Here is a 14979-nt window from a genome sequence, read left to right as displayed (position 1 = left end):
TTTATAATAAATAAGCCTGGAGGCCGGCTTTCTGGCATTGACCAGAGTAGAAAGGACTGGCCCCCGAAAGGCCACGGCCTCAGAATGTGGGTCTCAGCAGCCAAACCGTCAAATTCAGACTGTGTAAAGCAGGATGGTAAATTGGACCCTGTGAGAGCAGATCTGGCCGGAGAGGGAGGATCCATGGCCTGCCTACTGCCAACTTCATGATCTCTGCATACCACGGTCACCTGGGCCAAGCCGGGGCCACCAAAAGGACCGATTTTGTCTCCCTCTTGACTCTTCCTAGGAACCGCGACAGAAGGCATAGATCAGATTGTACTGATCCCAGGGAATTGTCAGAGCATCTGACCCCTGAGCAAGTGTATCTCTTGTCCTTGACACAAAATTGTCCAGTTTCCTGTTAAACCTGGATGCAAACACATCTACGTCTGGAGTACCCCACCTGTGACATATGTTCCAAAACACGTCGGGGTGCAGAGCCCATTCTCCTGGGCACAACTGCTGGCGGCTCAGAAAATCCGCCTGCCAATTTTCCACTCCTGGAATGAAGACTGCAGAAAGACACGGAACATGCTTTTCTGCCCAGACAAGTATGCGATTCACCTCTTTTTGGGCCACCAGAGTCCTGGTACCGCCCTGGTGATTGATATAAGCCACTGCTGTGGCATTGTCGGACTGAACCCGAACAGGGAGACCTCGTAGTCTGTAAGACCACTTTATGAGAGCCATATAAACTGCCCGGATCTCCAGGACATTTATGGGCAATAGCTTCTCGATCGCAGACCATTTCCCCTGCGAGCACATCTCCTCCAACACTGCTCCCCAGCCTGTCAGGCTGGCATCTGTCGTGACAATCTTCCATGGAAGAGGAAGAAAGGTTTTGCCCTTCAGCAAATTCTTGGTTTGTAACCACCAGATGAGACTCCTGTGTGTCCCTGGGGATAGACACATAGGAAGATCCAAGGATTGGGGCTTCCTGTTCCAAGCCGCAAGGATGCATCTTTGCACCTTGAGTGGAACTGAGCGAATGGGACGGCCTCGAAGGAGGCGACCATTTTTCCTAACAGTCTCATGCACAATCGAATGGGGGAAGATCTCCTGCCCAGAATTAGGCGCACCAGATCCCCAATGGCCAAGGCCTTTGGCCTTGGAAGAATCACCTTGCTCTGAGCGGTGTCGATGATCATACCCAGGTATTCCAACCTGGAGGCAGGCTGTAGGGACAACTTTTCTAGGTTGATGATCCAACCTAGGCGTTCCAGGTGTTCTAGCGTTCTGGTGAGGCTGTGGTTCAGGAGCGCTACTGTTTTCTCCATGAGAAGAAAATCGTCTAGATAAGCCATGACGGCTATACCCTGAGCTCTTAGGTTTGCCAAGAGAGGGTCCAGAATCTTTGTGAAGACTCGAGGGGCCGTTGCAAGCCCGAACGGCAAGGCCACAAATTGAAGATGGCGCCGCTCTACTGCGAACCTTGGAAATTTTGGGCGTGTGGGAAAAATTGGCACATGGAGATATGCATCCTTGATGTCTATTGATGCCATGAACTCTCCCTCTTGCAGGGAGGAGACCACAGTGCGGATTGACTGCATTCGGAAGGACCGGATGCGTAAAAACCGGTTCAGATCCTTCAGATCTAGGATAGGTCTGACACTTCCATTTGGCTTCGGAACGGTGAAGAGATTTGAGTAAAACCCTGAACCCTGTTCTTTTGGGTCCACTTCCACTATCACCCCCTGGGATAGTAAGTGATCTAAGGCCAGAAATAGCGGTTTTTGCTTTACTGGATCCCTGGGGATCCTTGACCTTAGAAAGCGAGAAGGTGGAATCTCCTGAAACTCTAGCCTGTAGCCCAGAGATACCGAAGAGATCACCCACTTGTCCCGGATCTCTTCCCGCCAGGCTCCTGAAAACTGCAGGAGCCTTCCCCCCCACTCGGCTGAGCGGGGGCGCCCCTTCACAAGGAAGCTTTTGGGCTCTGCTTGGCAGGCTTTCGCCCCCAAGTCTTTTTCTGCCCCTGGGCTCGGCCCTGAGCCTTTCCTGTAGAGGAGGGTTGAGAAGGCCGTCGCCACTGCTTAGAGCTTGATTCTCCGGGAGAGAGAGCACGCCTGAATGAAGGACACTTGCTCCTTTTGACTGGAAGGAGAGTAGATTTACCCCCTGAAATTTTTTGGACGAATTTGTCTAATTCTTCTCCAAACAAACGTTCCCCTTTAAACGGGAACCCAATCAAATGCTTCTTGCATGACAGCTATGCTGCCCAATTCTTTCAACCAACCACCATAGACACTGGCGAAAAAACTGAGGTGCCTCCCATATGGGAGGGGTTATATAGGGGAGGAATTCTTCTTAATTGGGGTTAACCAGTGTCCAATCACCAGAGGTGCCTATATAACCCACTATGTAATGAAGCTCCTGTGTCCCGTGATGTATGATCAAGAAATTGGAATTTTGTGTTGTGCAGTACTTAGTGTTTCAGCTTGTACTTCCTTGTAGTAGTAAGAACAAGGTGTAGTACTTGGAAAGAATAGCTCATACTATGAAAGCATAGGATGGTGTCAGAGAGGGAGGGTTATGTTGTGAATCTCATGAGTCATTGAGAAACCCCTTATGCCAGCTCAGGTTCTGTGAAAAGTTTGCTTAGAGGTTTGCTCAGAGGTTTGGGGAGAAAAATATACTGTTTATTTACAGTACTGTGCAAAAGTTTTAGGCAGGTGGGAATAAATAAAAAGTATAGGTATAGTGAAGTGCTTCCCAAATATAAATTTCCAGCAAATATCACAACCAATGGGTATATATACAACGCACCATGTATGTGTGTGTTATGTATGTGTACAGTTGTGCTCATAAGTTTACATACCCTGGCAGAATTTATGATTCCTAGGCCTTTTTTTTAGAGAATATGAATGATAACACAAACTTTTCTTTCATGGTTCGTGTTTGGCTGAAGCCATTTATTAGCAATAAACTGTGTTTACTCTTTTTAAATCATAACCGCAACAGAATCTACCCAAATGACCCTGATCAAAAGTTTACATACTCCAGTTAATACTGTGTATTGCCCCCTTTAACATCAATGACAGCTTGAAGTCTTTTGTGGTATTTGTGGATGAGGCTCTTTATCTTCTCAGATGGTAAAGCTGCCCATTCCTCTTGGCAAAAAGCCTCCAGTTCCTGTAAATTCTCAGGCTGTCTTGCATGAACTGCAAGTTTGAGATTTCCCCAGAGTGGCTCAATGATATGGAGGTCAGGAGACTGAGATGGCTACTCTAGAACCTTCACTTTATTCTGCTGTAACCAATGACTAGTCGATTTGGCCTTTTGTTTTGGATCGTTGTCATGCTGGAATGTCCAAGTATGTCCCATGCGCAGCTTCCTGTCTGATGAATGCTAAAGTTCCTCCAGTATATATTGATAACATACTGCATTCATTTTGACCAAATTTCCTGTGCCTTTGCAGCTCACACATCCCCAAAACATCAGCAATCCACTTCTGTGTTTCACAGTAGGAATGGTGTACCTTTCATCATAGGCCTTGTTGACTCTCCAAATGCAGCGTTTTTGCTTGTGGCCAAAGCTCAATTTTGGTTTCATCACTTCAAATGACTTTGTGCCAGAAGGTTTGAGGCTTATCTCTGTGCTGTTTGGCGTATTGTAAGCTAGATACTTTGTGGCATCTGTGTAGTAATGGCTTTATTTCATTATTGTGCATCTTGAAATGGACAAACCACATGTCCTGTATTTCACCTGAAGTTCTTTGTGGGTTTTTTCATTGCATCCCGAATAATTTTCCTAGCAGTTGTGGCTGAAATTTTAGTTGGTCTACCTGACCGTCGTTTGGTTTCAACAGAACCCCTCATTTTCCACTTCTTGAATTTGAACACTGTTGTTTGACATTCTAAATTCCTTGGATATCTTTTTATAGCCCTTTCCTGTTTTATACAGTTCAACTACCTTTTCCAGCAGATCCTTTGACCATTATTTTGCTTTCCTCATAACTCAGAATCCAGAAATGTCAGTACAGCACTGGAAGAAAGATGCAAGGGTCTGCCAGGAGTCCAGAAACTCATTGATCTTTTACTCACACACACACACACACACACACACACACACACACATTACAAGCAAGTAGATCACAGGTAAGGATGGTTATTTTTTAATAGCCATTCAAACCTCTGTCAACTTGTGTGCATGTTATTAGGCCAAAATCACCCCCAATGTGGCACAGGTGGCAAAAAAAGCCAATAAAACAAACAGTGGTTATAACTCTACAATATTTTAAGAATTTTTCCCGGATTGCTCTGGCCTTGTTGGGTAAGATGCCAGTGGAGAACATTTTTCTTTCAAGTCTCACTACAGATTTTCAGTTGGTTTACAGCTAATATGTTCTGTCTATTTGTGGCAAAGTAACAGGCTTGCTTGAATGCACCATCCTTTTCACCTTTCTCTTTCCTTCACTCCCCTGCCACTTTGTTCAGCACTGGGAGCTTAAGGAAGTACCCTGTATGATGGGAAATGTGACACACAAGGTGAATCGGTGCTGTCACATAAGGAGTCTTTACTGCAGTGGAAGCCTGTGCATATGGGGCGCAGTGGCGCCGCCCCCTAATCCTTGGGCCTGGCCCCTAATCTACATGCAGGGCGCTGGACGCATGGGTTATAATGGGTTCCCCCCCCCCAAAACATGTGATTAGAGCTGGAGGCTTGGTGCTGCGCATCATCCAAGGGCCCCTGACACTTCAGCTCAGCTCCCCTGGTCTTTGGTCCCGCTTCCCTTAACCACTTGCTTACTGGGCCCTCCTGCCCAGACCAATTTTCAGCTTTCAGCGCTGACGCACTTTGAATGACAGTTGCGTGGTCATACAACACTGTACCCAAATGAAATTTTTATAATTTTTTTTCCCACAAATAGAGATTTCTTTTGGTGGTATTTAATCACAGCTGGGGTTTATATTTTTTGCTAAACAAAAAAAATGGAAAAAAAAAATCATGTTTAATAGTTTGTTATAAAATTTTGCAAACATGTAATTTTTCTGCTTTTTTTGATATGCGCTGATGAGGCTGCACTGATAGGCTGCACTGATGGGCGGCACTGTTCAGGCAATGATTGTGGGCACTCAGTCAGCACTGTTCAGGCAATGATTGTGGGCACTCAGTCAGCACTGTTCAGGCAATGATTGTGGGCACTCAGTCAGCACTGTTCAGGCAATGATTGTGGGCACTCAGTCAGCACTGACAGTTGGCACTGTGGGCGCTGAAAGGTGGCACTGGTGGGCACTATTGCCTACTGCTAGGTGGCACTTGTAGGGAGCACAGGTGGGCACTGAGGACCTGGCGGCAGCTTGCAGTGATCGGGTCTGATGTCCCTCTCACTGCTGCCGGCTATAGCGCGGATCTCAATCGGTTAATGTTCGGCTTGTTCTGGCAGTCAGACTGGACCCTTCGACTTGGTTGAGGGCAGTTGCATGTCTTCCTGCATTTCGTGGCATCACATTTGCCCAGATGCGGCCGTGTCCTTCACTACAGGTGTATGTGCGGAGCTGGTGGACAGACAAACGTGCGATAGGGGGGATGCTAGCGGGTGGTTTGTTTTCCACAACCCCCACCCCCCCCCCACCCCCCCCATGGCACCAGCCGCCACTGCCATACTGTATAGCCCCGTGTAAACTACAACTGTGACAAACTCGCTGTATACAGAGAAATTTCCTTTTGCTCCCAATGGATGGATGCTGTTGGTGAGGACAGTGTTAAAATTGGCCTATTGCATTGCCCAGTATGGGCAGAGCACAGGTCCACTTTAGGATCTGTGTTTTAAATGGGCCATTCTAATACATTCAAGGTTTTAAACCTCTCCGGAGTAAACTCTACGCTATTTAGAGGACACCTTTTCTTTAACAATTGCCCTGCATTTGACTCCTCCACCCTGTCCTAAATCTTTGCCCCCCCCCCCCCATTTCAAAGAAATGCATACCTGCCTGCAATATGATGCTACCACTGCACTTCGCTGTGGGGTGTCCTCTGGGTGTTGAGCAATGTTAGCAGTCTGCCACACATAGCATTTTGCATGAAGGCCAAAAATGTAAAGTGGTTCTCAAGTCAGGACATCTTTTTACCATAATGCATTCCCTACATTAAGGTAAAAAGTTTCCCAGTATTTGTATAGTCTCCTTCCTAAATACTTACCCGAGTCCTCACTTGATCTAGTGCTGCACCCTCCTGTATTAGCTCTCTCCTCTCCCTGCATTCACTGACCAGAGGCAGCAGCGGGAACCATTGGCTCTTGCTGCTGTCAGTCAAATCATGTGAGCAGAGAGTGGGGAGCAGAGCTGAATCCACACATGCGCCCCCATGGGAAGCGGTTTCCTGTGGTGGCACATGGAGAAAAGAGAGAGCAAAAAGTTCTGGTGGTGAACCCCAGAAAAAAAAATCACAAATTGATTTCATGTCCATCTTTGAGCACATAGTTTTTATGCACTATTATTTTGTAGCTATCATTTGCGCCATTTGCACTTATATTTTGGGTCTACTGTATACCTTTTTAAGCTTACACGCAATATGTAATATTTATGGACATTTTTTTTTTTTTTTATGTGATATTCTTAAGTTTTTTTCTAAAACCACACTTTTTTGACTATAGGAGTTGACAACTATTCATTATAACCTTTCATTTGACACCATAATTTTAGTACCTTTTTTGGCACTTTTGCACAGCTTTTATTCCTCTCTGCCGTGTATACTGTATACTTTTGTGTGACTACCTTCAGCAACATATTACGTTTCCAGTACAGCGCACCTCTACTTCTTCTTTTACCTATTTTCCTTTGGGCTCAGATATTCCTCTCGGTGTGTGCAGCAGTATGCCAGGTTCTACCATTTGTTGGCGCAGGAATACCCTTTTGCTATTTTCTATCAGTGTCTGAATAGACACACAGAGCAGCGGCTCGGCTCAGGTGCCCCCATAGCTTGCTGTGAGGACAGGAGGGTGGGGCCAGAAGCGCTAGTGTGAGACCCAAGAAGAGGAGGATTAGGGCTTCTCTGTGCATAACCACTGCACAGAACAGGTAAATATAACATATTTGGCAAGAGTAGCCACCAGTATTGTGTATGGTCTCTCTGAAGCTGATCTTTTCCTATTGATGTCTTAGAATTCCTTGTTATGCACTGTTTGTGTGGAGATGGCCATCTTGGTAGAGGGTAGGGCTTTACTTTAGAGCAGAGCCTCCAGCAATGGGAACAATGAACATCACAGAAGGAACATTGTCAAATGTCACTCCAGATCTCCTAATGCCGCGTACACAAGACTAGATTTTCCGGCATAAAAGGTCAGATGGAATCATTTAATCGGATATGCCGTTTGTGTATGGGCTTCATCTGACTTTTTTTTTTTTTTTTTTTTTTTTTTTTAATTCTGATGGACCTAGAAATAGAACATGTTTTAAATCTTTCCGACGGAATCAATTCCTTTTGGGAAAACCGCTCATCTGTATGCTATTCTGACGGACCAAAAATGACTCAAGGGCAGCTATTGGCTATTGAACCTCCTTTTTCTAGTCCCGTTGTACGTCACCGCCTTCTAAACGAACGGACTTTGGTGTGATCGTGTGTAGGAACGTCTGTTTCAGCGGAACTCCATCGGAAAGACAATCAAAGTTTATTCTGACTGAAAAAACGGTCGTGTGTACGCGGTATAAGACCCAGAGTCCGAGTTAGCTGAGCTTTAGATTGGCTCTGTAGATATACAGCTGTCAGGCTGTAGGCACCTTACAATACCAGGTGCACTGGTATCTTTCTAGAGGAATTTTGATTCCGCTTTAAGAATGAATGGCACTGTAGCAGAAAACATCTCTTTAAATGTTTCAGTAATGTGGACTCCAGAGCGTGCATTGGCACAGAGCAGCAATGTGAGCCCAGTCTTGGTTAACTGAAATACTAGAAAATATTGGGAATAGTTGTGTATGTCTCGGCAGACTTTTATAGCAGGTGGAAAGTGGGTTAGTAAAGAAGCACTATGTAGAAGGAAGGGCAGATAGGTAATATACAATTGGAAAAATCACAGAAACCGGTAAAAGGAGGACACGATACAGAGCTTATCTGTGTTCAGATCTGGTAAAGGCAGAAGAGCTGAGACTGGAGGAGTTTTTATGTTAGAGGAAATGGTATTAAAGAAATGTGAAGTATTGTGGGGAGTGGCTGCAGAAAGTCAGGAGCTGCGCAGGTTTCATATGGAGGCGTTTAAATGAATTATTTACTCTTAGCAACTCCCCAGATGTTTTAAAAGAGCTGCGATACTTTGTCAGATTGTAGAACCTCGATTCTTGATTTAGCTGGTGTTGTTTCTGCTAAAGGAAAAAGTGATAATTATGTCCGGGATCCTGTTAATCCTGTTTGTTGCAGAGGAAGGGTGTGGAAACAGTTAAGAGGGCGGTAGTGGTGTTAAATTCCCAGTGTATGTATGTATGTCTCGGTTGCTTTGCTCCGTATAAAGCCCCGCTTGTCTCTACACATGCCCCTGCCCCGGGGGGGCATTTAATTCTCCTCTGTCCTTCCTTAAAGGGGGCCCTTGAGTGTTGAGAGTGTTTTCAGGCAGTGTCAATGGGGCAAGCACTTTTCTCCCGGCCTGTGGTCCCGGCCCTGAGGGGTGAGTACAAATGCAATAGGGACAATTAATCCTTGTGAGGCACCATTGGTAAAGTTATTGTTATGCTTGTAAGATCGGTTTTAGAATGCATGCCATGTGTTATATAGGCTGTGTAAATGAACAGTATAATTTTAACAAGCAATACTATTTTATTATGCCGTATAATGTTGCTTACTTTATTTTATAATCGCTGAATCATTTTTAATATTTACTATGTATACAGTGCATGTGTGAAATGTTCATGCTAATATTTACTTGCAAAATTCCTTCTCTGTTATACTAGGATTTTTGTTAGTGCTATGTTTTTGTTCTGGTTTTTTTTTTTTTTTTTTTTTTTTTTTTTCTAAGTGTATCTAATTTGCGGAATTTAGAATTGCACTTGTAGCTTGTATAGTTAAAGTGGAGCTCCAGCCGTAATTATTATTTATTTTTTGACACCCGAGATGTTCATTTAGACTTATGTTAAAAATGGTCAATTTATGACTGGACTCTGTATTATATCATATCATTTGAAAAAATTAACATTAAGGCCTCATGTACACTGCTGTTGCTAAACGGGCATTTAGGAGCAGTTGGACGTTTTTTTTTTTTTTGTTTTTTTTTCAGCAGCCCCTGAACTCTCCTCTGTTATCTTATCAGTACATGTACACAGGGTTGTTTATTTGTTGAGTTTAGAAGCATTTTTTGGTACACAAAAAAATGCGTTCAGGACAGATGTTTAGAGGCATTTCAAACGCCAAATGCCTGTAAACTCAGTAACTCGCGCTTTAGATGCTTTTTCGTTTTTTATAGGAGTTTTTCATTCTTGGCTATTTTTTCTAAATGCAGCATGTAAATGCGTCAAACGGGACGTTTTAAACGTTGGTTACTATCTGTCAAGTTAAATAGTTCAGGAGAGGTTGTAAAAACGCCCCATGTACATGAAGCCTTATATTCTGCCTGCAGTGCGCTCCCATCTTGTGGGCATGTGAAGCACATAAGTGTTTTCTTCCATGAATTGGTGCTGCTGGTTACCCAGCATGCACCTCTGGGTCTCGCCCGATTGTGACTCTGGTTGCCATCACAACGGCGGTGGCGTAGGAAGGTCCCGCCCCGTTGGTATGGCAACCAAATGTAAGCTTGACAATAGCAAAATGCCACTTGGCACTGCCTTACTTTGCGTCATTTCCTGTTTGGAAATAATGCGATAACAGGCAGTAGTGCCCACTGACTCCTGTGAATGAAGACACGCATTTCCCAGGAGTAGAGGCGCCGCAGGATATGACATACCTCGCAGTGGCACAGGCTCGTGGAGGCTCGCTCCTGAGCCCTTGCTGTCCGCATCGTCCCCGCTCCCTTGTCACCTCCTTTGATTGCTTCCTCAGCAAAGCCTGTGAGACTAGTAAGTGAGGGGAGAGTGCTGCAGACAGGCACAGTGCTGGATAGAATGAGAGGGGGTGAGCGGGGTTACTGCTACCTAAACAATTTTTACCTGCAGGGTAGGGTTGTCCCAATACCACTTTTTTAAGACCGAGTACAAGTATCGATACTTTTTTCAAGTCCTCGCCAATACCAATTACCGTTATTTTCATGTCATGTGACAGTTTTCAAAGCACAATACTGATTAGGTGGCACTGACATGCAGCACTGATGAGCACTGGCAGATTAGGGGGCACTGGCAGATTAGGGGGCACTGGCAGATTAGGGGGCACTGGCAGATTAGGGGGCACTGGCAGATTAGGGGGCACTGGCAGATTAGGGGGCACTGGCAGATTAGGGGGCACTGGCAGATTAGGTGGCACTAGCAGGTGGCGGGCACTGGCAGGCATTTATGACCACTGATGGGATGCCTGCAACGGCCCATCTTGATACACTTTGCACTCGGCCGCAAATGCTCGGTATCAGTACAATCCTAATGCAAGGAATGCATTAAAGTGGTTGTAAACCCTTGCAATATACCCAGTGTAGTGATGGGCCTCAGGTGATACACAGATATTAAATAAGTCCTCCTACATAAGTTGTACGTGTCTATCTGTAGCCTTCTCTTCTTTTCATCCATAGCCTTCTCTTCCTTTAATTTGTTTAAAGACCAGAATTATAAAGCTTATCTGAGTTGTCAGGGGCAAAGAGCTGAAATCACACTCTGCAGAGTGCAGTGAGGAAAGCTCTGTGAGCTAATTGGAGGCCAGAGACGCACACAGCAGACAGGAACAGAGCTGAGGCTTTCAATCACAGGTTATGTGCTGTAGATCCCTCCCGTGTCACCTTTTTACCTCTTGGTTTCAGGAAAACGTGTATTAATGCAGATAGCGGAACGGATCAGTAGACCGATATTAAACTTGGTGCTCTTGAAACAAGTACACACTAAAGAGGGCTGTGCTTTGTTCGTATTTCATGTGTGTGGTTTACAACCATTTTAAGATAAAAAATGTTAAGGCTTTAAAATCACTTACGTTTTTTAACCAATGTAACCTTGAGGCTGGATTTACAGCTTTCTGTTTTGGTGCATTTTTCCCTGATGAACTAAAGGTATGCAAAGCCTTGGTTTATTTTAGAAAGTAGCCACAGCCTAATCAGAAAAGCCTGTCCCATGCCAGCATGCTTTAGAAAATAATCCTTTCTTTCTGTGTGGAAATGGTGGTCTCTCTGCAGAGGTCTGACTCTTCTTGTTCAGTCAGATCTTTAGCTCTGCAATCAAGAAGACTCATGCTTTTTGCTGATTGAAAAGCTCTAGCTCTGACTTGGTAGAGGACAGGTTAAGAGTCCATTTACATAGCCGTTCAGCGCCATGCAGCGTCCACAACTGTTTGTTTACTCTTTTTCCACCACTGAGCTCTGTGCAGGCCACCCAATAAAAGGTACATATCGTTTCTATGGATCCACACACTCAAGTCTGACAGGGATGCAGGGATAGTTGTGCGGGCCTGGATGGGGTCCACTCACCTGTTGTGTTTGGCTGTGTGAATGAGCCTGCACAGCTGTGGCGTACCGATTCAACTTTTATGGGCTGCCTGCATGGAGCAAAGTGGTGGATACAAAAAGTAAACAGAGCACTGCACAGGGCTGAGTGCCCATGTAAATAAGCCCCAAACCTCAGCAGAGGGGCCACAAAGAGGAAAGGTCCTTCTGTACAGCATACTGCCAGGAGGTTTTTCTACCCAGGCTGTGGCTGCTTTCTAAAGGCATGAAACCAAGGGCATCGGTCAGGTCCACCTGTCAGTTTTTCAGGTGTACCCAATCAGACCCTCCAGTTTCCTCTATGAACTGGCGGGTGTAAACTGACTTGTGTCAGTTTACAGCCACCGACATCGGATCCTAGCCATCATGCTGATTTGATGGCAGTTAGGTGTAAACTGACAGTCGGTCCGTTTTACTTCTGACCACCCATAGAAGAGAGCGGGCTGTCTGCTCTGCATAAGCACAGCGGACACAGACCAGCCATCCGTCTGCTCAGCGGGGCCTAAAAGTTTGACACAGTTTGCATGCACCTGGAATTTGCCTGCAATGTTTCTGGCAGGTTTTCATTTATATTTGTGACTCCACTGAAGATTCCCCTGCTTCCCGACCCTGTGACACCAGGGCACAAAAATATAGAAATAACTTGTCACCAGGGCAGGACAGTACGAACAGCAGTAAAAACCGTATCAGAAATTTTAAACCCACTCTACTAAAAATTTGTTTTTATCCATGTCCTTGTTGGAAAGATTTCCCATCACTTCCTTTCTTTACGGGTATGGGTAGGGCCACAGCAATTAGAGCTGATGGAGACTCTAACCTTAACTTGCTCTATCCAAAGTGCAGTAGAGCTTTGGCTGAAGTTGCACTTGAATACCGTATTTTCCGAAGCCATTTTTTTTCATTGGGGAAGGTTTAAAACCCATGCCAGTTTTTTTTTTTTTATTATCTTCAGTTCTGGCCCAGAATATAAATGTTGTGTGCACTAAATGCCTTTGCAAACCCAGATTTTACCTTGAAGTGAAATCACTGTACTGCCAATATACTGTGCAGAGAGTAGAGCTGTGGAAGAAACCCAGTAAGTCTACCACTACAGGCTGCCTGCAGATAACTACATGAAGGGGTCAGGTAAAAGACCAGTTACCCTGCACAAGCAGAGAGAGCAGCGGTGACTAGTCTTATTACATTAAGCTCCTGCACAGTGGCAAATTTTCACACTGAATAGCATGGATCTGTAAAAATACACCAAACACATACACAGTATGTGTGCAAACCTGCACTATAAATAAATAACTTCCGTCCCCCAGCAGCTGAAATAATTAGACCCTCCCCGGTGATATAAACCTGAATAATGTGAAGGGTGGAAAAAAAACAGTGCTATGTGTACATAAATCACCCTGTGCAATAACACCCACACGTGTGCAAACAGATATGGTGAAAACAATTCAGTGAAATTAGTCCATGTATAAAAATTCTAGATCTGTGTTGCGGTCCACAAATCCTTTTTCATCTCAGTGTTCAGTGCTCTAAACATAAGAGAGGCTCACCAGATTCCCATGACCATTCATCTTTGAGCAGGCAAGGGAACTTTTTGCTGATAAATATGAGACACACCAATCTTCTCTCCTTCATTCTGAGCCACCAGAACCTCCACAGTGTCACTTCCTTTCAAATGCTTACAGGATAAGAGAAAGCATCTCCAACTTCTCTAGCTACACAAATATTGTATACCTCGCTCCTCTGTGTCTCACCATTGGCTTAAGTGTTAAAACAAAAACATCTCCATGGTGTATTCATTTATGTAAAAATATCTTCACATAAAACAAAGCACTTGAAACAGTCTTGTATGTCAGTCCTGGTACTTCTGGGTGTCCCCAGTGTCTGACTTCCTTTCCTCTCAACGCATTTCACCACACAAGACTTCCTCGGGATTTTATTCTGACATGGTGTGTGACAAAGCATCAAACACTGGGGACACCTGGAAGTACTGGGGCTTTTTTTTTTTTATGGGAGAGTGTTTCTAATGCTTTTATGATGACTTAACAAAAGTGCTTTTAATTTTTTAAATAAAATACTACACAATGGAGATGGTTCTTGTTGCCTGAGCCTGTAGTGAGAAATGGAGGATGAGCAAGGTTTAGCCTCCCTGGCGGTATGTCAGATTTTTGAATCTCAAAGCGGTACATTGTTTTGCATAGAAATTTGGCGTTTTATATTTTAGGACTGTAATTCTTAGTAATAACACACTTAACCACTTCCCTACCGCACATATTCATACGACGTCCTTGACTGTGTGGGGATATCTAAATGATGCCTGCAGCTACAGGCATCATTCAGATATCATTCTTGCCAGCCAGCGATTCTGTGATAAAAACGATCATAGCGCTAGTTCTGCCGCTTGATCATATAGGAGATTGGAGGGGACGTCCCCTCCTGCCGTCCATCCGGTGCTTCTCCGGTCTCTCCCGTGCCATCAGGAGCCCGGAAAAAGAATCGGTCGGATGACGATGATGGAGATTTCCAGTGGCCAGATGGTCACCAGTCATCTCTATGACCGTTGTAAGCCAGAGCGTGACATTATGACTTAACGCAAGGGTTCCTGGATGTAAACAAAGCCATGATCGCGGCTGTCCACATGAGATCGGTGAATTTTTTTTCTTGATCTCGTGCTTTCCAACCTGGAACATCGCAGGATCCTGGTGACAAGATAAGTAACCTGGACCAGGATTCTGCAGTGCAATCCCAAGTGTGGCTCAGGGTTACCACTAATCGTACTGAAATTTAACCCAGAGCCACGCTCTGGAATACCGCCAGGAAGGTTAAAATGTTGGTTGAGTTGGGGGGTGCTTTTTCTCTTACCTTATTGAGTATTATAAAGAGAAGGAGCACAGCGGAGATCCTGTGGATCAGTAGGGTGGAGAGGAGATTGGAGTGTGCCATATTTACCTGCAAAAGCATTCTATGACCTGCTTAGAGATGAGGTCATGGGCATCTGGTAGGCCTTTACTATGTTTAGGTCAATGAACACACAGGCGGAAAAGGATTTGTGGTTCGTATATTTGGATTTCTTTATTTTTGGACTTGTTTCACTAATTTGTTCTTGTATATGGACTTATTTCACTAAATTATTTTTACTGCATCTGTTTTTGCATTTGTTAATTTATGTACACATAATGCTGCTGTTATATTTTTTTTCGCATCAATACATCAAACACACCAAGATTCAAGTAGGAATATTCTTGTCATTTACTGAAAAAAATACTTATGCCATTTTGTATTTGAACAATACTTTCTTATACCAGATTTCAGCTTTAAAATACTCTTCTGCCTTGTTCAGAATATGTAAATGCTTAAGTCTGCATAGTCTGGGCTGAGGTTCACTTATAGAGAATATTAGCTTAAACACT

The 14979-nt window shown here is 44.4% G+C and overlaps 1 protein-coding gene across 4 annotated transcripts in view; it reads left to right on the top strand.

Annotated features, from left to right (window-relative positions):
* Nucleotides 1-14979, top strand: part of PHACTR4 (phosphatase and actin regulator 4) — a 94848-nt gene that overhangs the window by 55731 nt on the left and 24138 nt on the right. The window contains exons 1-2 of one of the 4 annotated variants that reach the window (XM_077481002.1): nt 8242-8446; nt 8554-8638. The exons of 2 other annotated variants lie outside the window; for them this stretch is intronic. In XM_077481002.1, coding sequence (XP_077337128.1) covers nt 8593-8638 — 46 coding nt within the window. In that variant the 5' untranslated portion in view covers nt 8242-8446; nt 8554-8592. Of the gene's footprint in view, nt 1-8241; nt 8639-14979 lie in introns of those variants that run through there. One more of the 4 variants, XM_077481001.1, reaches the window with a different exon arrangement.

The sequence above is a fragment of the Lithobates pipiens genome, unplaced genomic scaffold (assembly GCF_037356315.1).
Source record: "Lithobates pipiens isolate NorthernLeopardFrog02 unplaced genomic scaffold, aLitPip1_a1.2 Scaffold_16, whole genome shotgun sequence".
Classification (NCBI taxonomy): Eukaryota; Metazoa; Chordata; class Amphibia; order Anura; family Ranidae; genus Lithobates; species Lithobates pipiens.
The sequence above is the reverse complement of the archived record's forward strand: the minus strand, read 5'-3'. Positions and strand labels throughout refer to the sequence as shown.